This window comes from Saccostrea cucullata, unplaced genomic scaffold (assembly GCF_032062105.1).
Source record: "Saccostrea cucullata isolate Sc308-1 unplaced genomic scaffold, CSIRO_AGI_Scuc_v1 ctg599, whole genome shotgun sequence".
NCBI lineage: Eukaryota > Metazoa > Mollusca > Bivalvia > Ostreida > Ostreidae > Saccostrea > Saccostrea cuccullata.
Window position 1 is genome coordinate 429,645 of NW_026938938.1, and position 24,416 is coordinate 454,060.

The window sequence follows — 24,416 nt, forward strand, 5'->3', positions numbered from 1 at the left end:
AATATATTTTCAATAATTCATAAATTAGTTAGACACTATTCTCGAATATAGTTTATTCTTCTTCATATATACATGCATGCCTTTTAATCGAGAACATGTACCATCTAAAGTTATTCCTTTGTTCGTTTTCATCTTTAGAAGTATTCCATTCTTTCCTTCCTTTTTCTCAAGTTCTCTGATTTCTTTGCTATCATTATTAATGTACTATTCAACCTTTCAATCTTTATTATTAATCCAATGTTTAGAGCTCTATTTGGTAACATGAAGTCTATAAATACCTAATGTCCAATAAATCATATTTTTCCAAAATAATTTCGGTACTTGCTTCTATACCATAAATTGAATTCAAAATTGTGAATATCTTGAGTTTCATTTAACACAAGTTCATAACATTTGGTAGTTTTGTATAAATACATGTATCTAAATTCATTCATTTACTGAAACTTTTAATATCATTTTTCTTCTTAAAAAAATATTGACCTAAGTCTGTTCTCAGTATATGGGTATGGAACCTGATTAAATTTAAAAAAATACCAAAAGTATTTTACAATGCAGATTCTATGGTTCTTCTTTAATTCAATCTAAGGAAACAGTACAAAAGAAACCCAACAACGTTCTCATTTTCCATCCCGTTTTTGTACCTGCATGGCCGTCTGTGATCGCTTGAGCAAGTCGTCTGCAATTGCAGCCGGGGACAGGTGTGCACGCGCTCCGCTGACAAAACAGAGCGTCTTCAGCCAGATGATGCCACGCTCCGTTCCCACGCCAGCCGGACTGACCTTCCGTCCCTACAAACCCACCTGTCATTCTGCCCTTTCAATGTTTAATACTGACCATTCAGCGACACTAATATTTTCTATTGAACGGTCGAGGGGTCGCCTCCTTTACTATTATAAAACTTCCTATGACTGCATTGGCATGACCAGATGGCTCAAGATAGGCCAGTATGGGAAAACAAGAGATTGCCTAGATTGTTTTTAAAAGATGTTATCCTTACAGGCACATGTGGATCACTTCCTTGGCTTTTTTGAAGGGCCTTACACCTTTATTTAGTGTTTTAGAGGAAATCTGTATTTTGGTGACCTTTCCTTTATAATCTCATGCTTGAAGGCCCTAGAGATACGTTATAAGGGTTCTTTTTCACTTTCTTATAAACATACTGCTTCATAATAAATTACATATACATTGTTTTAATTGCTCTATATTTAGGGGTGCATCAATTTACCCCAAAAGACCCACAAGGAATTATCTAAAAGGACCCAAAAGGAATCAAAATTATATGATATATTCAAAAGGAATCAAAATGATATGATATATTGAAAAATAACATCAATTATGATATTGAATTTTATGTTATAATACATTGTAGTTTATGCAATGAAGCAAAAAGATTTATTCTATGACTTATTCTAGGCATATGTTATGTGGGAAGCTAGGGACTCTCCCTACACTTTTTTCTAAACCTTATTTTTTATTTAAGTATAAAAATGTTCATTAAAAAGCTAGCTCACTACCTTCGTTTTGACTCCTTTTGGGCCTTTGGGGGTTCTTTTGGGTAAGTTGACACACCATATATTTTGCAACATGTATTCCCAAGATGCTGCAAAATATTCAAGCTAAGATTGTTGTTAAGTATAGTTTACAACTTGCTATTGTAGGAGTCTCAATTAATTATGTTAATGATATCAAAACCTGTATATATATTTTTCAATTAAAAAGCAATGTTTGAAGGGGGGGGGCAATATACTTCGTCTGTAGCTCAACTTTCCCTCTGCTGAAAATTGCTTCAATTTTTTTATTTTTTATTTTTTCCCATTGCTTTTATCTAATAAACTGTCATGATACATATTTCTTATAATCCTTACATTTGTACTTTTTAGTCTTTTGCCCCTTAGAAGCTGTACACAGTACATGTATAGTATAAAAAAAATGAAAATGTAGTTTTCAGATCTTATTTTATTACACATAAATAAATCTTTCCATCCATTTCCAACAATAATTTATTTATTTATTTATAATGTACTTCAATTACCATCAGAGTCATGCATGTAAATTCCAAATAACAATCAGGAAAAAACAGAAGTCTGCTTTACAAAAGCCTATTGTCAGAAATTGACTCGATAATTTCATTTTTCTTAAAAAAAAGAAGAAGAGAGAAAAAAATAAACAATGTGGTGATTAAAACTGTAATTATGTAAATGAGTCCTGTTTGATATTGGACTTCTTGTTTCCTTGTTGAGTGTGATTTGGAAATCGTGGTTAGACCACAAGGTTCCAATCTTCTGTATACTTTTTTCATACGGTGGCCAAGCAAAATTGAAAATGCTAGATTTTCATAAAATCTGGAACAGTTTCTTCATTTCCACCACAAGTTGCCAGTCCGGTTTTGTCATTTCTTCTCTGAAGTGATCTTTTACAGCATCAATGGACTGCCTTGAGATCTACAGTGAAATAAAACATTACAACATAAGTCACTGTACCAATACACAAGATCTGCATAAAAATAAACCATAACATTACACTCAAATGCATATGAGGTACACAAGTACAAAACGTGCTCAAGTTACGAACCAAAACACCAAGTGACCTTAATTTGACAGAGTCTGAAAATTCACATTATTGTAATTATGAGAATTTGATGTACCATGTATATAATTCATAACATAAATGAAACTTTTTATCTATAGATCAGTTTACCATTTAAACACAAAGATACCTTTGCAAACCCTTAAAGTAAAGACTGGGTAAATTAAAGGTAAATACACTTTTAATATTCAGAATATTTTAAAGCTTTAGCGATCCTAATAATTTGTTTGTGTCACAAGTTGTCTAAATAGCCTTTTGACAAATGATAAACGCAGAGAAGACCCCTTCAGTCTCCATTCTTGCTTTGTCACTGGGGGTCTTTACACAGGTCAGAGTTCAACTCAAGTCCTGTCGGAAAAAATATTGCCACATACATAAAAGAAAGCTTGGAAGCAGAGGAGGAATAAGACAAGACAGAGCTCAGTATATTGCTGGGTTTACAGGGTGCGAAACCCATTAAATGATAATCTGTAGTGTCAACAGTATATCAAAACAAGACTTAAATCACAGAGTCCTGTTAGATTAAGAAAGGCTCACCCCCCAACAGAGAGTGAAATCAGATAATTATTGGGTATCTCAATGTCAAGGGTTTACAAGCCCTAAAATAGTGTCACATTATGACAACTTCATATATAAACATACTTTTTGATAGATTAACTGACACGAAAGGTCAACTGCGAACAGAAAATACACCAACCTGTGATAAATTTGAATGCAGTGTCCTTGTTAAATATAAAGGGAATTCTTCAGGAGGAGATTTATGGTACTATGACATGCCTTAGTACAACTCGTTAGCTCTACATTTATCCTTGACTTCAATTTATGGCATGATGTAATCTTGTGTCAAGTAAGGAGATATTTTATCAAGTTCTAAATGTGGAAAAACATGCATAAATCCTTCTTGTTGCAAAATGTCAGCAACTCTTAACATTTACCCCCTAATAAAGACAGTAAGTTCCTTCCCCTCCCCCTTTTCTGCTTCAACTAAATATCATTGTACTATGAATAAAAGATTTCCCTTTTTTTTTTCCACAGCAAAAAGGAACATAAATTTGTCAACCTACTATGCACAATTGAAGATATATAAGTACAATTTGTCAGTCCTGCAAGGTAACAATTGGGAATCAAACATGTGTCAAACCTCCAGCAATGAGAATTGTTTTGGTTGGCAGGGGATGCTCACTCCTCCATGGCACCTGATCCCACCTCTAATGTTTTGGAGGTTCGTGTTTGCTTTGCTCCTATTTTGTATTGTTTTATGGACTTTCAAGCTTGAATACTGTTCATTATCTCCATATATTTCATACAACCAAAGTTTAGATTAATCTAGTACAAAATTTTGTCTTCTTAAAAGTACACAGAGCATCTAAAAAGAAACATATTATTTGCAACTACATTTGTAACAATTTAAAACCATGCATATTCAGTTAAAGGAATTTTTTTTATTGAAACTGCAGTAAGCTAATTCTATTAGTACATGTATAACCCTTGGCATCACAACATATATTTCCTTTAGTGAAAAATGGTCTTCGTATATTTTACTTTTATGCAAATTACATAGAAGTATGGTTGTGAAAGAAAACAGTAGCACACACATTTAGCCAGGTAAGTTGTGCACAATTTCATTCAGGTGATACGACAATCTGCCTCCAGTTGTTCACATTCAGTTTTCCGTCTTCGAATGTTAATGAACTGACACCAGAGAAGTTTTGTTTATATTATTTTGGTGTGTCAGGATACCATTAATTTACATTGTCCTGCTGGAGACATCCTACAGATGGAGCCCTCACGTCTTTCTCTGTCAAAAGGAACAGTTTTGACCCTATTTTGGCACAGGTCTTAAATTTCTTCTTTCTTTAACATGATTTTTTTTCTGGTTGAGGCTTACTCGGTTTACCAAAAATAAAATTTACATTGATAGACTATCACACACACCAATGATATGTTTCACTATGAATACATAGAAGTAAAATAGAGCAATTTATACACATAAATTGACCTTTAAATGTCCAAATCAAAATGTTTATTTTCAGTAGGAGGTGACAAAATTAGGATGCATTTGAAACTTAGTGACCCCATATTAGTATAATAATACAGCAATGACTCCTAGATCATGTGAATCTATTGCAGAATGGGGCAGTAAAACTAATGTCAGTCATCATTAGCAGCAAGTAGCAAGGAAAAAACCTCTATTTTCTGTGTTGCATTTTTTTTCATTTCCATATTTTACGAAGATTCACAAAAAGTGTAGGAGTTTGATTTGTCTTTTCTTGCTAGATAAAAGCGGAACTATGGGACTTCACATCCGGTAAGAACAGGGCCCTCTCTGACATAATGACTGCACTATACAATACAGACATCTACCAAATACAACACACCCAGCTCATAATGCGAGTGTACCTAAAATGACACACAGATGATGGGATACAGCAGATATAAAATTATATAGACTGGTATAATCAATAAAATGTAGCTAAAGCCCACATGATAAATCACATCTCAGAGGCAGGACCAAGCAGGCAAAAATTGGATTCTGTGTGCAATAACCAGTCAAGTCAAATTGGAGGCAAAACACAAGCCGAGATATGATGTTTCCAGATCATTGAAGAAACTTCATTTTAACCTCGCCTAGTTTTGATTACTTAAAGAGCATAGAAATCAAATGATAAATGACAGGCAGTCTGCAAATGAGGGATAGTGGTATCCCCTTTTTTTGGCCTTAACCTCTGATCTTTTGACCTCGTCAGAAAAGAAGCAGTTCAGAATATTGTGCAAGGAGGATTTGGTTAATGATGAACTTCCCGCCTCTCAGGTGACAAGTCAAACATCAATCACATAAGAACACAATCCCCAGGATTTTCATTCATTGAAGAAACACATTGACATTGTGAAAAGACTGAAAAACATTTCCGGGTCAAAGGTGGACATTTTTCAACTATACACCTAATTCAATAAATCTTAAGATCTGTTAACTAGTACCTGCTAGTGTTTGCTTTACTGTGGCAAGGACTGAATAGAAAGAGATCTGACCTTCAGTTTTCAGAAGATTCAAATATATCATCAAAATTTTAAACTAATAATTATGTCTGTATGGAAGCAAGACTGGGGTAAGGGACTTGGTATAATCAGAAATCTCCCGAGATCATGAAGTTTATAAACAACATGTAGTATTCTATACTGAAGATATCAGGTTAATTTCCCTGGCTTTTTCTGCACTCAGTACGGCCGTGACATTGAATGATTTAACTGTACTGGAGAAGTGATATATGATAGTAATAATGTTAATGTCCAACAAGTGTTGCCAGTGTCAACCTCAAAATGACTGCACTGACAACAAAAAAAACAAAATGTCAAAATTCAAACTATCCAGTTAAATTGCAGTGTTCTAAGTACAATTTCATAATGCTGCTCCCACTATACGCCTTTTAGTGTTAATTTACTACATTTTCATAATGCTTTGCCCAAAACATTGTAATCGTTTTATTATTAAGTGGAAGATATTAATGAACTGGGATTAAACTTGCAAAATAGGGCTGCAATTAATCTCTGTCCTCGAGTACCTACACATTATATATATTAGGAAAGCTAGGCAAATATCCTTCAATAACAATATGTTAGGCTTTAATTCTTCTCTTCCTTTGGGGAATTAAAGACGTATCTTTCTAATCCCAATGCCAGGTGATATTCGGTACATGAGGAGAAGGTTGTATTGACACATTATTCACGGGATGTTTATGTCCCGGAGGATGAAGGAGAATGTCAGGTTAAAACACTGAAGGAGACATAAGTAATGTAAACAAACACCGGAGGATTTAGACTGGTAAACTTACAGGACTCCAGCCCACTGCTGAATGGGTCAGTTTGGCTCTTTGCAAATAAACCTGAATGACAAACAAAATAGCCATAGAGTAGGTATAACAAACCCTGGAAGACTCTGAATTCATAAACAAACATAAACCCATTTGATGACACACAGGTGACAAAGGGAAAACTGACAAAACCCTGATGTAGCAATGTCCTAAGAGTCTGATGCCTCCCTTCTGTGTAGGTCACAGCATCATCAGACCTCAGGTCCTCCAAAGATTCCCAGTAATAAAACAACAGCAAGCTTGTATGAAAATTCCTGGTTTATTTCAGATGGTCTGTTGCTGTGAATGAAATATATATCTAGGATCTTTTTTTTTCTGCATTCTGTGCTTTAGTTTGAACTAGAGACCCCAGGGCCTTCATGGTCACCTGATTATACCACTCTGTTTAGAATTCACAAATGGTTATTTAAAATCAAAGAAAAAATAAACTGTAAAGGGAAAAGAAGTTCATCAAAAACAAGAGAATTAGGACAACTAAGGATCAACAGAATTGTTTGTCTGGTAATCTGCAATAGAAGGTTCAATGAACGATAGTGCAGCCTTCACTGATGCTCAAGTATTACACAAGCATCAATCTTGACAATGACAGTTTTTTTTTTACATTATTTTATATGATGCACAGCACCTGCAAACTGATGGGTCTCTCCTGGTGTTTATATCATATTCAAAGTACATAAAATTTGATTTTTTTAATATTATGCTTAATTGCTGTAGACATACTTTTTTCGTGTGGGATTAATTTATGCTCAGAAAACATTCAAAATTTTCTGTGAAAAATTGTGTAAGAGTGTACTAAAAGTGCACTGTAGACAGAAACTCATTAATCTAAATATGCATCAGTAACCTACTCATGTACTTGTGTACTACTGATAATGAAGACTCTAGGCCTATACAACTTAGATGAACTCACTTTCAATCTCAGTCTCACTTTTCCACTATACATCCACTTCATAAAATTGAGACTGAGATCAAGTAGTGAACTAGTCACATTTTGGCCCCCAGGCAAGGCCTGTCTTGCTCACCTGAACAAGCAACTGCAAAGAACTAGCAGTGCAGTTAATAGACAAGTGAATGCTATCTTTACCTTGCTATATAACAAGTCTGTTTCATCAAAGTGCCGTCCAAACATTTTGGGGGCCTCTCCAGGAATGGCATCGATCTTGATGCAGACCTCCATCCCTCTGGTGGCTTTATCCACTGGCTTGTGATTGTTTTCTATAGAAACTACTCTACCAATTTCTATGAACTGAAAAGAGAACAGTAAATTATAAACATAAGCATTAAAGCTAGAAAATATCAATTGACATTATTACTCCATTCAATATGGTATATCAGTATTGCAGCATCAAATAAATGTATCTTAATGCTTCTTCAGTCTGAAGTAATTACATGTACTAGATAAGATGAAAGAAAGAATAATTATCTTTTTTTTCATATGTAGAACTGATTTATTTTAGGACATTTGTTACTTTTTTGGCAGGGTATACAGTGTTGATTAACCCTGTTTATTTAACAGTGAAATGATGTCCTTTTTTAAAAGTTCATTTTCTCTTTTTGTAACTAATTCATGTATAAACTATAAATATTCAAGTAGGGTTGCAATGCTCTCATAGAGACACAAAATGAGGTATTAAATAGAATGTTTGCCGACTAAAAATTTACTGTAACAGTTCAGAGAACTTTTATTATGATTTTAATTTTTTCTTGAGTAATATTTAAAAACAGATACACTTGACATATACACAGTAATTTATGTATCCAATCCTTTTTGCATACTAAGCAAATTTTGACACTTTTGACAAACTTTGTAAATAAAAAAATTCTTCTGAATCATCTATTTGCTTACTATGACCAATCATCACAGGACCTAGTGACAGTTCAATATCCCATTAAAAAAAACTGAAAACTGTAGTCAGACCGCTATCAGATGACTTTTAACATCCTTACAGCAACTGTAGGCAAGGTAATTTTATCTGAATGAAGTCTGGGCCTGTCTTTGATTTCTGATCTGATTAAAAAACCTCCAGCAGATAAGAGTCAGACAGAACACACCCTACCCCAGAGCTTATAACCTCGGTGCTTCTCCAAGCCACGATTATTTATAGAACGGAGAGAATCTTCTGATCATTTAACACCGTTATTCTCTCAATCAGCGTTTCCGTGAGCTATGCCTCCTGCATCTGTTTCCGGTGATGTTAGAACTCAAGCCTTGCCAAACAGACAACAGAACCACTTTAACTTGGACATCCAGGATATAAAAAAAAGTTTTGGAAGTAAATACATGTACTCATCAAACCTCTTTTCAAAGGATAATATATTTTCATTGATTGAGATTTTTTTTTCTGGAGTCAATGCTCTGAAAGGCCTCAATTTATATAATATTTTATCCACACTGTTCCATATTACAATCACTTCGAGGCCATTTGTATCATTAGTACTTTTCAATTTTTTTTTTTTACATAAAATACAATTACACCAATGACCGAAGAATAATAGTACTTTACATCAAGCTGAATATAACCTTGACATTACTTTGCCTCAGACAGAGACCGACAATGAGTAATTTACAGGTATCCCATGTGAAGATTCTGGAGGCAACCAGGAAAAGCTTTGCAAACATTTGCACTTCATTTGCATCAACAAAGTTTGCTTTCCATCCCTCCAATGTTAATTAGTTTCTCTCTTGTTTATAAATAATTTATTAAAGCAACACACCAAAAAGTTACGTATGGGTGGTCTACCTTTCCCGTCAGAAGAAAAGATGAACTTTTTATTCTAAGTAAATACATTTAAAATGCAATTCTTTGAAAACTGGGAAATGAGGCTTTAGAGTCTGGGATAAACACAGCAGCTCTGTACAAAAACAGAAGCTTATACATGCACATATATGAAAAAGTAGAAATGAAATGGGGATGAAGTTAGAGAGACAGCTTTAAAAAGAAGAAAAGGAGTGCATTCAGTCAAGCAGACTTCCCCTCCCTTAGAGAGAGAGCTGAGTTAGCTGTGGCCATCTCCTGTGAAATGGAACAACCTTGATGACACAATGTGTTTCCTTAGGGTTGACAGTTTGCACAGTCTCATTAAACTTGGATGATCACACCAGTTTGTTGGACATCCTCCTGCACAAAACAACACAGGAAGTCCACTGACCTTGATTCAATTCTCCGCGTCTCTCTCTCTCTCTCTTTTCTACAGATTGATAAAACACCAATCAGAATCAGATTATCAAAATGCAAATTTAACTCTCGTACATGTCGCACCGCTTTACCCACTGGCAAAATGGAGATAAATTTCAAGTAAAATAGATAACTGCACCTTCAGAAAAGTTTATCTGAATTAGAAAACATTATTTCAATCTATATTTCTATAAAACTTATTTCCTCAGTCCCCATTTGATTGTATGGATATATTTGATGAAAATTTTATCCAGAACAGATTTAATATAAATATTTTGTGCCGTTTTAAATACTAACTGCATAGGTCCACAAAAAGACCAGGTATAGGGACTGTGTAAATTCAGACCACATGAATTCAGGGTTCTATAACCAGTTTGGTCTCATTAAAAGGTCCAATAACATTTATAATGCCTGTATCTCAAAAAAAACTAACCACTATCCATTTTAGCATAACTTTTGAAATCAGGAAAGACAGGATAACATGCGTGAGACAATCCCAGTAAAAAATTTTCATGAATACAAGGAACTGAAGTGATTTGCTGTATGTGTGTCAAAGACATGTTCCTCAAAGTTTGACATGTACAGACACAAGATATCATGCTTCTGTCAAGCAGACCCACTAATTTCCCAGAAAACCCACAAAGAACACCACTGTTAAAAGTACAGCAAAAACGCCTTTATAAAAGTGTGTGTCAAAAACTTGTCAAGGAATGCAAAAACTGAAGGTGTTACTTATTTATAGCCTTGTTATTTATGGGGTAAAAATACTTCTAGATCAGTGGCTTGATGTACTTCTTTTTCAATGAAATATTTATGATATAATGTTCATCCCCCGTTATGTTGCGTTAAAACAGTCTGATGCCAACGCTTCCTGTTGTTGCAACAAAGATGAACTTCTGCATTGCGGACAAAATAGGATTTTTTTGTTTCGAGTACAGGAAGGCTTCAACAATGAATTATCATCAGATCGTGGCATCCTTGGCTTTTCATTATGCTATGTCAAACTTCATACATCACTGGCACTGCACCAGATGACCTTCACCAAGATGGGGGAGGCTAGAAAAATAAATTTTCTGCAGCGGCTTTATTCATTCACAAATATCGATGACAAATTTCCTCTTTTTGATATATTTACAGCCATGTTCATGATACGGAAATTCTGCATGCCTGATACAGGCTTATATTATCAAGGAGGGTGAATTCTTTACTGAAGAGTTACTTTAGAAGTTCTGAAATTTTGCCAGGTGAATTGAAATTTGGCTAAGGATGGGAAGTGGTAGCGATTAGCAGCATGTGTTTCCGGAAGCATTTTTTGACGTCAGTACCATGTTTGCTTGAGAGATAGCAGCTGTTTTGTCTAAAACTTCAACATCAATAGTGCCCCCATCAAAATCAAGCTCAAAATTCTCAACGCTCTGTCTTCCATTTTTCAAATTTGTATGAAGCATTCTTATCTTTCCCTGAATTATTGCAACGACGTGGAGGCTTATGTCTATGTGCTATGCATGACGCAGCAAATTCCTCAGATAAAAAGATTCATACATCAATACTGTTATGCTTATTTATCACATAAATACAAATGTACATCTATTTAATTTTTCAAATGGAATTTATGAACAGATGATAGACATTGTATGAACCAAAAATATCAATACATTAGTTAGTTTGTAAACCCAGTTTTCACTTGACAACAACAACTTGGACTCAAGCCACTGATGAATGCAATATCATTTCATTTACAGATGAATTCTAATGAAATCTAGATAAACCTGGAAAAACAGAGGAAGTCTATAGGGGAAAAATTTGGCAGGAGTTTCCAGCAATAAAGCCAACTTCCTGTTGCCTCACAAACCGATTCCATTCATCCTGCCAGCTTACATTTTCATATACATAGGAAAAAACATCGGAAAAGAATAAAGCGCAAATAAAATATATGGGCTAAAAACATCAGAATACATCGGATTCTTTGAGCCAATCCCTTTTTGCTGCCAATAGTATGTTTCGAGATTTATTTCGTCGTAGGAGGTAGCAAGTATTCTTTACTCTACTATTCACTTAACTGAAGATGAGTGGGTTACGAAATCATTGCAGATAATTATAACCAGTAGGTGTGGTATTAATACAAAATATTCCTACTCACTTAGGACTGAAAATATTGAACAAAGAATCTGCAACAATAGTACAAAAAAATCACTGCCTCTGCTGGAAGCTTTAAATTATTTCATTCAGCTTGACTGTTGATTGAACACTTCCAACTGATATTTTCTGCATATACAGTATAAAACTAAGCACAGAAAATATTTCAATTCTTTACAAATTCATTTTACCTCCTGTTTCAGGAAAAGCATGCAGGATTTCAACAGTTAATGAAGATTATATCTATGTATAGGAATTGTTCCAGGTCATTTCTACACCCTGAGTGCACCAGTGGATCTGAACCACTGCTCCAGATACATCTAAATTATCTTATTAATGCTTTTTTTCTTATTTTCTCTAACTTCTTCAACATAGGCAAGGAAAAATACTGTTCCTTGTATACCAGACATAAGCCTGATAAGTAAAGCCTGAATACCTTTTCATCTGATGTAACGTGATAAGAGAAAACAGCCATTTTCTCTACATGCCTGTGATAAATGTTTTATGTTGGGCTGAAGTATTTGTTACCCTTGTTACATTAGTTATTGTGTCAGGAAGATGTATGTTCCGTGCCTGGTCGTAAGAGTACATAGTTCCCAAGACCCACAGTAGCCGAGTTGTCGGCCAAGTTTAAATGTTAACAGCAATAAGAATAATGTTGATAGTTCAGACTCGACAGGAAAAGTTTAATATATAAACCTTTGATCATTTCCAATTTCAACCAGAAATGGTTTTTCATTAAAAATGGATGACAAGAATCAATTTCTAGATTTTCTGACCTTTAAGACTCAGCAGGAAAACTCTATAAAACTACGACACTGAATGCATCCTACTGCATGATTGATTAAAAACTGCACTAACTTTAAAGCATGTTTTCCCCTATCAAGTATAAAATAAAGGCAAATATAGAAATTTCTCCATAATCTAAAAGATAAAAGCAAAGTTTATAAAGCCTACAGAGTTTTCTGAATGAAGTTGGCAGAAAGATTTAAGCATACCCAAGTGTACTGAGTGCTCTCTCATTAGCCTATCCATGGTAAACATGTTTACAAAACATGATATGGCTATTGATCATATGTCAAGAAATCATCATTTTGTGGTTTGTGGTCGACTTGACCATGACTGAGGAGTCTGTAAAATGTACCCACTCCAGAGAGCCATTATGAGGCCCCTACCTACTGTCTACCATTCTACCTCTCCTATCTGCCTGCTTGCAATTATTCACACTGATTAATTAATAACCACTTCCTGTAGATATTCTCCCAATTCATTCCTCATCCTGCAGTTTATACATATTTACTGTAAAGTCAATGCTGTTTTGATTTCTACCATTCTATAACATGAAAGAGATTGTTCGCTGATTCCTCTGAACTAAATTTTTCATCCTCCCATCCCCTTCTTGATTATCAGCAAATGTCTAGTTTTTCATTGGTCACAATTTAGAATAGGTCAAACATATGTTTGCACCAGATTTTGTGTCCTAGTATATGGGCTTACAGTGCAATGCTAAACACAATTTTATGTTAAATTCAACAGTAAAAGTTTTTGCCTATCCCACTTAGAATGATAGAGTTTATTTCTTGGTGTTTATGGTGCATAAAAGTGCATAAGAAAGTAATACACATAGCAATGAATATTTGTATACAATATTATGTATGTAATAACTGTACTAATGAGTAGAACTGTTACTGAAATTAAGAAAATGTCCAATTTTTTTCTTTAAAAAACTTTTATCATTAAAAAGTTCAGAAACAGACAAAAGTTATTCGCCATTTTGAAAGTGACCTTGAATTTGGCTAAATGACCTTGTTAAGATCATGTCTCTCCCTAGGGTCATAATCTATCTGTATGTCAATCATGAGCTACGAGACACAGTCAGGATAGGTATCATAAATGGTAATGATTCTGAACTTGCCTAAATGGCCTGAGTCAAGGTCAAGATACATCCTTAGGACGGTAAGCTTTTTGCAAAGTATAAATGCCTAATTTTTTTCATTAGACAGTTGGGAAGCAGATAAGCATTTACACTTTTTCGAAAACCTTTTATACCTTGGGTCAAGGTCACGATATAGAGCCTTCCTGGGGTCAAAGCAAAATTTGTTTCAAGTATGCTCCATTACATTGTGTGGCCATCACAGAAATTGTATTTTTTCGGCCAATGACCTTGAAATCACACATATGTCCTTAGGTCAGTCTTGACACATCCTTAGATCACAAATACATGGAATCTTTGAGTGGAGAAAAACCTCCAATGTTTAACCATTGGAAAGTCAAGGAACAGACAAAAGTCAAACTTTTTTATGCCAGTGACCTTGAACTTACATTAATGACCTTCAGTCAAGTTCACGACACTCTAAAAGCATTTGAATTCAAGTATGAGCTCTCTCCATCACAGTTATGATCTGGACATGATACATGGACAGAGAGACAGATGGACAAGGTGATTTCTATATACCCCTATAACTTTGTTTGCAAGAGGTATTCAATATAGGAGGCATTTGGTAGTTGACAGAAACTGCATCCAGTGTAAGAATTGATTGTTTTAGATGAGACTGCAGTAACTTGAACTGATGTTCACCGGTAAGAAAGATAACTGATGTTTTAAGATCTTTTGTATGCCTGGTAAAGGATGGCCGACTTACTTAGTTGGGATTGATTATAGAAGCCTCTTAATCTTATGAGATATTTATCACACCCTATTACCGGCAACTGTGACAACCGATGCAACTGTGACAACAGACGGCAAAGTAATCAATCGCTATGACAGAGACCTCATTGATATAATAATTTTGACTATTTATAACATTCATTTACTTTCTTTTTGTGGTTTCCCGTTTTGATCTAACCTTAAACTATTTTTCTGTGAAATATAAAACTTTGATTCCTTATTGAAACAAAATAAGAACAAAATAAAGCTAAATTTCAATCGCTGTGCAGGAAAAATTGGTCAAATTGAGCTAATATGATAAAAACTGCTATTCTTTGGTCACATTTCTTGTTGGATATAATAAATTTAGACGTTTTGAGGCATAACTTCAAAATATGGATAATTTTTGTTGCTTAATAAAAGCGCCACAAGCGTTTAATTTTGTTTGGTGAAATGATTTTGGCTATCGTGTACAACAGACGAGGCAAACAATGACAGCAGATTTAAAACGAAATACGTCAATCAGAAACAGTGGATACAAAGTTGAATAAAGTATAAATTAGCTGTATTGGTAAGCATCAAATTTCCTCAAGACATATTGGCTGTTAATATTGGTCATATGTATGGTACTTGCTATCACAGGTATTTATGGACATGTATCCCTCCCCCACGAGATTTAGAAAAAAACTCATCGTAAAGATCTATTTTTTTTCCTATTATACACATGATGAATAAGTGTAATAAATATAATTTGTGGAAAAAATGTCCATTAAGCCCCGGGGTTTTATATCGGAGGGGTGGGGTGTTCCTGTCTACAAGTACCTGTGGTTGTATACGACAGCAACTGAATCAAACTATTATTCGATAAGCAACATGTTTAAATAAGACGGTCCATTGGTGAATGTTCGTAATTTTGCTTTCCAACGATAGGGAACGAAGAATGGATATTTGGAACTGTGAAATATCAAGGACCACACTATAGTACCTACAAGTAAAGTATTCAAAAATAATAAAAATATTAATCATTATGTAAAAGTTTTATGTAGTTATAAACTTGGTTTTTTAATAAAATTGCTAAAAGGGGCATTCCTTACGAAGCTGTTACGTTTGATGCAGACTTCAGCATAAAATTGTACACAGTAAGAGTGTTCTTGCATTAAGCTGCGATGTTGCGATCGTTATGGTTTTATATATTTGTCTTTGACCATAACGCTACATCCCGTTATGGCGCAATATTTTTTGCGCACTTTTGGGGAAAATTTCTCCACTTTCAAGCATTGGTCAATCAACTACCTTTCACTACCCAATACTTGAATATTCGTAGCCAAAATGTATATTTTATTCACCTCCCAACCATTTATAGTTTCCCTACAGGCAATAAACTTGCTTGAAGTGAATTTTCAACAACCTAACAAATAATTTTAATCAAGCGAGTTTATCACTTAAAGAGAATATAAAGGGTTTGGGAGATGGATAAAACATACAAATTAGTTAAATAATGTGCCTAGAATAAGGGAGTGAAAGATAAATGATTGACCAATGCTAGAAAGTGGAGATATTCTCCCCAAGGGTGCGCAAAATATATTGCACCGTAAATTGCATCTTTTTTGCATTACGGGATCTGTAGCGTTATGGTCAAAGACAAATATATAAAACCATAACGCTATAGATCTGCAACGCTACGGCCATCATATAACTATTGCTAAATTATCTTGCAGGAACTCAAAATGTTTGCAGGAAACATACATGCCTCTATATACAGCAGCAACAAGTTCGTTTGAAACATTAAATTTGACAAACCGAAGGTTTGCAGGAAGCTCGCATGAAAGTAAACAAGTCAAACCAGCCAATGAAATGTAGAATGTACCTAGGTAAACAAAGAATTCGCTATTTTGAAATATTTGAATTGAAGTTGTAGATACTAGTATCTCGGTATTTTGGTAGGAATATACAGTATTCATCATTTTAAATGATTACAAAAGCGCTTAATTAGGTACATGTACAATATGCAATGGCGCACACAACGTCTGGCTGCTAACATATTGTTTTGTTTTAATTATTTCTATTATAAAAGTAATGACTATAACTTTTCAATCGTCAACTTCCCTTACTTATGCAGCAGTATACTTTCATCACATACATACAGGGTGTATAACTCTCAGTTGATTCAATACGCAAGAACATGCTCTACGTAGGATTTTCTAAAATTTATAAAATGAGGTAAATAATTAAGGTGGTATGGGATACCAAACGAAATTTCTCCTATATATGCATGTACCCAAATTAGGAGGATTTGAAATGCCATCACGCATCAGTATGTTAAATCGTAATTTTGATAATTTTTTTTATTATTTTGATGAGAAATATAAAACTGATTTTTTATTACATAATTCTTATATCAAAAGCTTTAATATTATAGGAAGAAGTTTTCTTATATCAAGTGTATATTAAAAATAAAAATGACAAGAAATATGTCTTCGTATTTTTTTTTAATTTAAAAAAAAATAAGTGTAAAAAACTGGGAAAACCTCATTTCTTGAAAACAGACGGATAAAATTGCATGAAAATCTACAATTATAATGTATATTAATATGTCGGCAAATTGAAGTAAAGAAATTGAAAAAATATATATAGATGGAAAATATCAGATGCATTTAAATATATTTGGATTAAAAGATCCGATCGGAAGAGTTATCTTTCTTTATTTTCCAGGGGTTGAAAAAATCTGGGTGCTATTTAAGAAATGGATCAGCATTTTATCACAGATACATGTATAAAAATTCGCACTTTCTTTCGTTGATAGTCTTTAACTTAGAAATGTTTTGAAGACAATGCCTGGACAATCGCTTTCAAAACGTGTCTCATTCAAATCGAGCCATTACATTCATTTAAAAGTATCCGGACTATATCCAACAGCTAGCTGATTTGTGACCAAACAGTTACTTCTTGAATTCAATAACAAAGACGACCAGTCCTGGTTAACGTGATAATTGATTGGTAATTATTAAGCACAATGTGAAATCCTCATACTTATCCATGCCTCATTGAACACCTGGGGTAGTGGACAGTTAAACAATTGAAAGACTCATTTTCATTAATAGTGTTCAAAAGCTGCAATGTTCAAACTATATGATTTACAGAGTTTGATTTTTCAATGTCCATAGTACAATTAAAAGTAAAGTTATATACTTTTTTGTCTATTTTAGCTAAAATGCCGACTTATGTGAACTTGCATTAAATTAGCTACAGTTTGTTCTTTTAAACGGTGTATCTACAATTTTTGACCCGATAATAAGCGCTCATGCAAATCAAAACAATATTTCAAACGGAAGTACGTCATAACATGGAGATATCCCATTCTACCTTAACAAACAATAGACGAAACAAGAATATCAACACTGTTTTAAAGTTACCATTTCTTTATTTCTATAGAACGTCCCTGTCAGCAAATAAATTTTATCATTGATTCAAATGTCGATTGACTTTTCCCCCTATATATTTGTTAGGCCATTATTTGCACACACTGAATTTTCGAGGGATTTTTTTTTTCGATGATGACATGAAGCAAACGGCGGTTATTGGTTTGCAGGTGATGATCACTCCTTCATGCATGGGTGGGTCGTGCTCACTTCTGAAGTTTTAGAATTTCCTGTTTTACTGCTGCATTTTGTATTGTTTAATGGAGTTTTGAGCTTGAACACTGAACGTTACGACATGTAGTATTTTCGTATCTTTCTTTTGAAAATCTAATATTGGCAGCAGGTTATAGCCAGCGGTAAACCTCTTTTGCATGGATAACTGTTTGCTGTAAGTTTGTCGATACTTGCGACAAACTTGTTGCAAACAAAAAGGTACTGTTGAAGTACTTTTTTCCGCGTGGTGTTAATTTACGCTATGTACGCGGTCACACATTTTCCGCGGAAATTTGTCCAAGCGTACTTATTATACATGTAAATGTAAGGCATATAGAGACAATCTAGAATATCCGCGTAATTTCCTTTCCGTGGAAACGTTCACGGTAGCTCAGTCGGTATAGCGCTCGCTCCGTGATTGGGAGGTCGTGAGTTCGTATCTCTGACCTAGTCGATAGCAACTGTTCCTTCGCCATGCGCTCGACACTTTGAAGTGAAAGATGTGGGTCCTTAGGATGAGACCTTAAAAACCGAGGCCCCGTGTCAGCGGGAGGCGTTGGCACGATAAAGATCCCTCACTTCTCAATGGCCCTTAGTGCCGAGTAAAGGTCAAAATTTGAAGTCCTTCACCGGCATACGGTGACGTCTCCATATAAGTGAAAAAACCTCGAGAGGGACGTTTAACAATATATAGTAAATCAATCCATCTTTCCGTGGATTAGACAGAAATTGAGAATCCGCGGAATAATGACCCCGTGGAAAAAAAGTACGTCTACAGTATTTAAAGTCCGTCATGGTTTCTTTGGCTTCAATGCAGCAAATTTGCAGCAATGTTTGTTGCAAGTTTGCAGCAATGTATGCTGAAGACTTGCAGCAAAAGTTTGCAGAGAGATTATATTTCTTTCTTAGACAATCATCTTCTGAAATAATAAATTATATAAGTTAGAGAACACCTGTATCTAACACCTAGTGATCGATATTTTTGTCAATGAACTTGATATGAAAAAATCATTTGAAAAGTTGAAATCCAGATTAAAATAAAGGTGTTACCGATTGCCATTATCTGTCGTCAGTGTTTGCCATGTTAAAAGATTATCTGTTGTTCACGACAGCCAAAATCTCATAACCCATCAAAATCAAACGGTTGCAGCACACTTATTAAACAACAAAGACCACCCACATTATAAAGTTATTGTGTAGAGAGTCTAAATCAATTATATGCAACAAGAAATGTGACCGCAGAGTAGCAGTTTTTATTTTATAAGCTCAATTTGACCAATTTTTTCTTGAATAACGATTGAAATTTAACTTTATCCTGTTCTTATTTTGTTTCAATAAGAAATCATAGTTTTATATTTAACAGATAAATAGTGTAAGGTAAGATCAAAACGGTAAACCACAAAAAGAAAGTAAATGAATGTTATAAATAGTCAAAATTATTATATCAATGAGGTCTCTGTCATAGCGATTGATTACTTTGCCGTCTGTTGTCACAGTTGCATCGGTTGTCACAGTTGCCGGTAATAGGGTGTGTTTATACATGTGGTTTATGTGGACATCTGAATTTCCTATATCATCAAAATGTAATAACTGAATGTATTAAAGGTCTTATGCAAGAAATACATCAGAACATTAAAATTATTTAAAAATTAAATGTAATTCTTTGATTTGTTCATCTGACCAGTGTCCATGCAATCATGTCTGGAAAAAAAATCAAATTTGTCTGCCCTTGTCAATGAGCTCCCTTGTCTGTGACCTTAACAATGACCTTGTATGAAGATCCTGACAAATTCAATGTCAAAACATACCGAGTTAAACCCCAAAACACAATTTGTGAAATGGTTTCAACATCCTATAGCTAGGTGACTGAGATCTGAGTGAAAAACATCAAGACACTTCTGCATGCTGTCAGATTCAGATTCACATTGATCATAGTTCCACAGTATTCAGCCTACTACCTTGACCTTTGAGCATGATTTGAGCCCACAGTGCATATCATGAAACACAATTAGGTCAAGGGCAACAAAATATCTGTTCAATCAAGAATTCAAAAGCATGACTTAATACAGAAAACTACAACAAAATAAAAATCTCTTTGAAGGGGCATATTTTTTTTCTTTCATGTTCCATAATCAGGTCCTAAAGATTCGGAGACTGAGCCTTACCTCTTTACTCGGTACACATAATGGCGTTCCGATTTTGACAAAGCCCGCTTCGACCGACACCCCTACCACAATGGGGTCCCTAGAATTAAACACATATTGAGGCAGCACTCGAAGTTTGCAGGGAAACACTGCTATATGTCTGAATTCATCTTGTCTCTTTTTCTTTACATCATCTCTAAAAGCCATGAATTTATCAAATAAATGGTATATAATGTCCGCTGTAAAGATTTTCACTCCTAAGCTGTCAGCCATTTCTTGAGCTTCTCTCTCTACCCGTACATCAAATGCAAGAATCACAGCATACCTGTAAAGAGACAAATATTCCAAACTTTGTTTACTGTAAGTGTAAAATTTACACAAATTACAAGCAAAGCCATAGACATTTTTTGTTGTTGTACAAGCTTAGGATATAATACTGTTATAACTACATGAAAAAATGTTTATATAAATATAGACATTGTTTCGGTGAAAAGGGGGAGATTAATGCAAAAAAAAAAAAAATCTTATTGTGTTTTTAGTGAAAATTAGCTTCCAAGTGTAAATTCCGGCATTTACAGTACTAATATAGTGACATAAGTGAGTTTTGTTTAAATGTTCGTCATGATTTGTGAATTCAAGAGAATGAATGAGGACTTCGTTTTTCAAGAAAAACATCTGATCAGGATAGGGGAAACATTCTTTCAAACATTTCAAGTGGATTAAAAGATGACAAACTCTGGTCATAAAGCAGTCACTTTGTCAAGAATCTCTACAAATCTTGATAAGAATATACTACACATGTACTTTTGATACCTGTGACCTTGACTTGCCAAATGACCCTGGTTCACTATCAGGTCATCAAGCCAACAATAAATTCTGCAACCAATGCAGTGCAAAGTAAAGGTCTAAAAATAGAAATTTACATTTTATTTTCCATGTACCGATACCTTAAACTTGTTTAAATGACCTTGACCCAGAGTCACAAATTAATGCCTACATAGATTTTGTGACAAGAAGAAAACTACTACAATTGCTGCAATACAATATTGTTAGGCAAGAACTTCCCTTTAGATCCCTCTGAAATTATCCAAATTGCATTGGTCAAATAACATTCCACCCCTATATCATAAATTATGATCTTTTATAATCCCTACATTTCAAACTTGTGTTCTTGGCAAGAAATTTGTATCACAAATCATAAAGGAGGGACAGTCAACAACAGGAAATGAAGAAAAGGATGTTAATTAGTGCGAAAGTAAGTTTTACTAATTAAAATTTAACTGTGGGTTGAAATGATTAAAGAACATGTCTTAAAAATAGTATATTACTTGGCATGCTTGAAAACCCAAGATTCACAGTTATTGAGTGAAAATACAAACAACAGTGAGTCAACAGAATTCAGTGGCAGGGTGTCAAGCTGTCATCTCAGACACCTGCTGATGAGAATGGACAAAATCATTTCCAAAATGACACTACTTCAGAGAGTTTACAACAACTACTTTTACAACCAAACTTTCTTTTTTTCCACAGCTAACAGGGAAAAAAAATGCACCCACTGAGTTATGTCATATCCATTTACAGGTTGAAGCTGGCTAACCCTAGCGGAAATACCCAGGAACTCTGACCCGTAATGCGAGACAGGGGAGAATCAATAATGTTATTCTGACGAGGTATCAGAAATCACATAGCATTGTAATGCAGATGAAAGAGCACTTTATCCACACAAATCTGCATCGACAGGATGGAAATGGACTGAGAGCATTTGTCTGCAAGAAATCTGACCCTCGGTAATCGATCAATATCCTGCATCTGATGATGAGGCAAGCCCTGATTCCTTAGTCCTTCAACATGCCTCTCTAAGAAAAGTACAAATTTGACTTTGATTTTAATAGCACTGATCAGTTTATCTCTATATATTTCAATCAGTAACCCTGTTTTTTTCTTAAACAAAGGTGCATTTCATTCCTGACCTTAAATATTGCTATTCAATTGATTTTTGTTTTTAAATTAGAAAACGCCCTGTTCAGGTTTTTCTTATCCTTTTAAATGGTAAAAAATGAGCAATTTTGTAATTTCAATTATGCACCAATATTTTCAATGTAAAGCCATATGATAAATTCCCATAGACTAGTTGTGCTGATATTTAATCAATAAAAGAAAAAAAAAATCTCTTCACATTAAAATTCCAGCTCCCCCAAAATGAATGAATTCATTTCACAATCGAGTAGCATTTCATCATTATCAGACTGACATATTCTTCAAACATTTCAAGATTTCAATTATGTGTGAATGAAGTTTTGCTAGCATTTTAATGGCTGTCTTTTCCTGCAATAAAGGAGAGGAAATGCTCATAATACTGGCTCAATTTTTTGTATAAGACATGACACCCCAGAATAAAGTGACACCGTTAGACTAAATCTGTGCCAATCAGCTCTTCAGGCAGAATTTGATGCCATTATCAATGGTCCATTAAAATTTCTGTATACAAGACTCATAGTTGCAAAGTGCACTGCAATAAAAATGCTGCAGTTTCACTTTTAGAAGTACATTAAGGTGTATCACTTACTGACTGTCATGTTCCAACATTACAGATGCTTTCATGATGTCTCTCTTGTGCACTGGACCAATATTAATGCCCGCATACTGAAAGGCAAAAACACAAAGTTAAATGACAATTTCAAAAATATCATGTTTAATTACTTGCTAAACACCAAGACTTTTGACCTTTATTTAATATATAGTTCATCTAACAGTTAGAGAACATTTTGTTGGAAAGGTGGCTTACAGGAATTTTAGAAGTCCTGAGGAATTCTAGTAGAGCTTCCAGTGACCCTAAAGTGGACGCCTGGACAAAGACTCCTCTTTCTGTCAGCTTAATGCTACTCAGAACCTCTTTCAGGGCCGCAGACAGTTCCTCCTGAAAAATTAAATGAGGCTCATGGGTCACAATGCTCACCCTAATCGCTATGACCTCTACTGTTCTTCATTAGTAGGTTTTCCATGCATATTCATATATAAAACTTCTTAAAATTCTGAAGATACCTTAGTATGCTTCTAAATAAAGCTGACTAATGTCTTTGCTGTCTTGAGATAAAGATTATTAAAGATCTTTTTTCCTTTACATATTTTATTAAAACTTTGTTTACCTATTGTGAACCCACCCTATCCTCGGGGTCATAATTTGAACAAACCTTAAAAAAATTTCAATTCATGAGGATGCTTCTATATAAATTCATTAATCAACTAATCATACCTTTGCTGTTTTTCAAAGAAGATTTTAAGATATTTTCCTATATACATTACTATGTAAGCTTATACTCTTCTGGCACAGTGACTCTTGAGAAAAAGATTTGTATTAAGATTTTTTTGCTTTAACTACAACATAAAATTTAGACATCAATTGTGGTCCTACCCTTCCCTGGGAATACGTGATTTGAATAAACTTGTATCTAAGCTGTGAAATGATGCCTTTACATAAGTTTCAGTTCTCCTGAACAAATGGTTCTTCAGAGGATCATTCTTCAATTTTAATTTACTCCCCTTGAAAAAAAAAGGGGGGGGTGCTCCTTCAAAGAAACAAACTTGAATCCCCTTCACCCAAGACAATTAGTGACAAACTTGGCTGATACTGGCCAAGTGATTCTAAAAAAAGTATAAAAAAAAAAAGTGAAAATTCATAGACAGACAGAATAGACAGACAAACAATTGCTAGGTAAAATGTGATCAGAAAAGCTCACTTCAACTTTCAGCTCAGGTGAGCTAGAAATAAGTTAATGAACAGAAAATATTCTGCTACATTTTTTTTTTGGAAAAAACATATTGCTTCTTAGGAAAGGGGAAAAAATAATTGCTTTTTTTGTGGAAAAAAACCTCAGATAATTATTACTCTTAAACAATGAAATGGTGAGAGCATGAGCCAGGTACTCGTGTACTGTTGTTGATTGATTGACCATCTTTAGTATGTGACCTTAATTATCAGAAACAAATTGACTTCTGAGAAGATTAATTGCAGGAAATTTTCTTTTTTTTGCAAGGAGCTGGTTTTTTTTAAAGGGATTTTTTTTGTGTTCAATCTCTATATATGGTGTGATCAATTAGAAAGAATAACCCTATAAAATCCCAAATTGATGATACTCCATTACTATTTTAGTGGAGAAAAGGCCACCTATTACTTGATTATAAAAGAAATTAATATTTCAAAATAAAATATTGACAACAAAAGGGCC

At 34.3% G+C, this 24,416-nt stretch overlaps 1 protein-coding gene across 1 annotated transcript in view; it reads right to left on the reverse strand.

Annotated features, from left to right (window-relative positions):
• Positions 1 to 2,138: 2,138 nt before the first annotated feature.
• Positions 2,139 to 24,416, reverse strand: part of LOC134251890 (eukaryotic translation initiation factor 5B-like) — a 66,656-nt gene continuing 44,378 nt past the window's right edge. The window contains exons 21-25 of the mRNA XM_062734312.1: positions 22,976 to 23,107; positions 22,757 to 22,833; positions 20,212 to 20,515; positions 7,540 to 7,701; positions 2,139 to 2,441 (exon numbers count right to left, since the gene is read on the reverse strand). Of these exons, the coding sequence (XP_062590296.1) occupies positions 2,334 to 2,441; positions 7,540 to 7,701; positions 20,212 to 20,515; positions 22,757 to 22,833; positions 22,976 to 23,107 (783 nt within the window). The 3' untranslated portion in view covers positions 2,139 to 2,333. The remainder of the gene's footprint in view (positions 2,442 to 7,539; positions 7,702 to 20,211; positions 20,516 to 22,756; positions 22,834 to 22,975; positions 23,108 to 24,416) is intronic.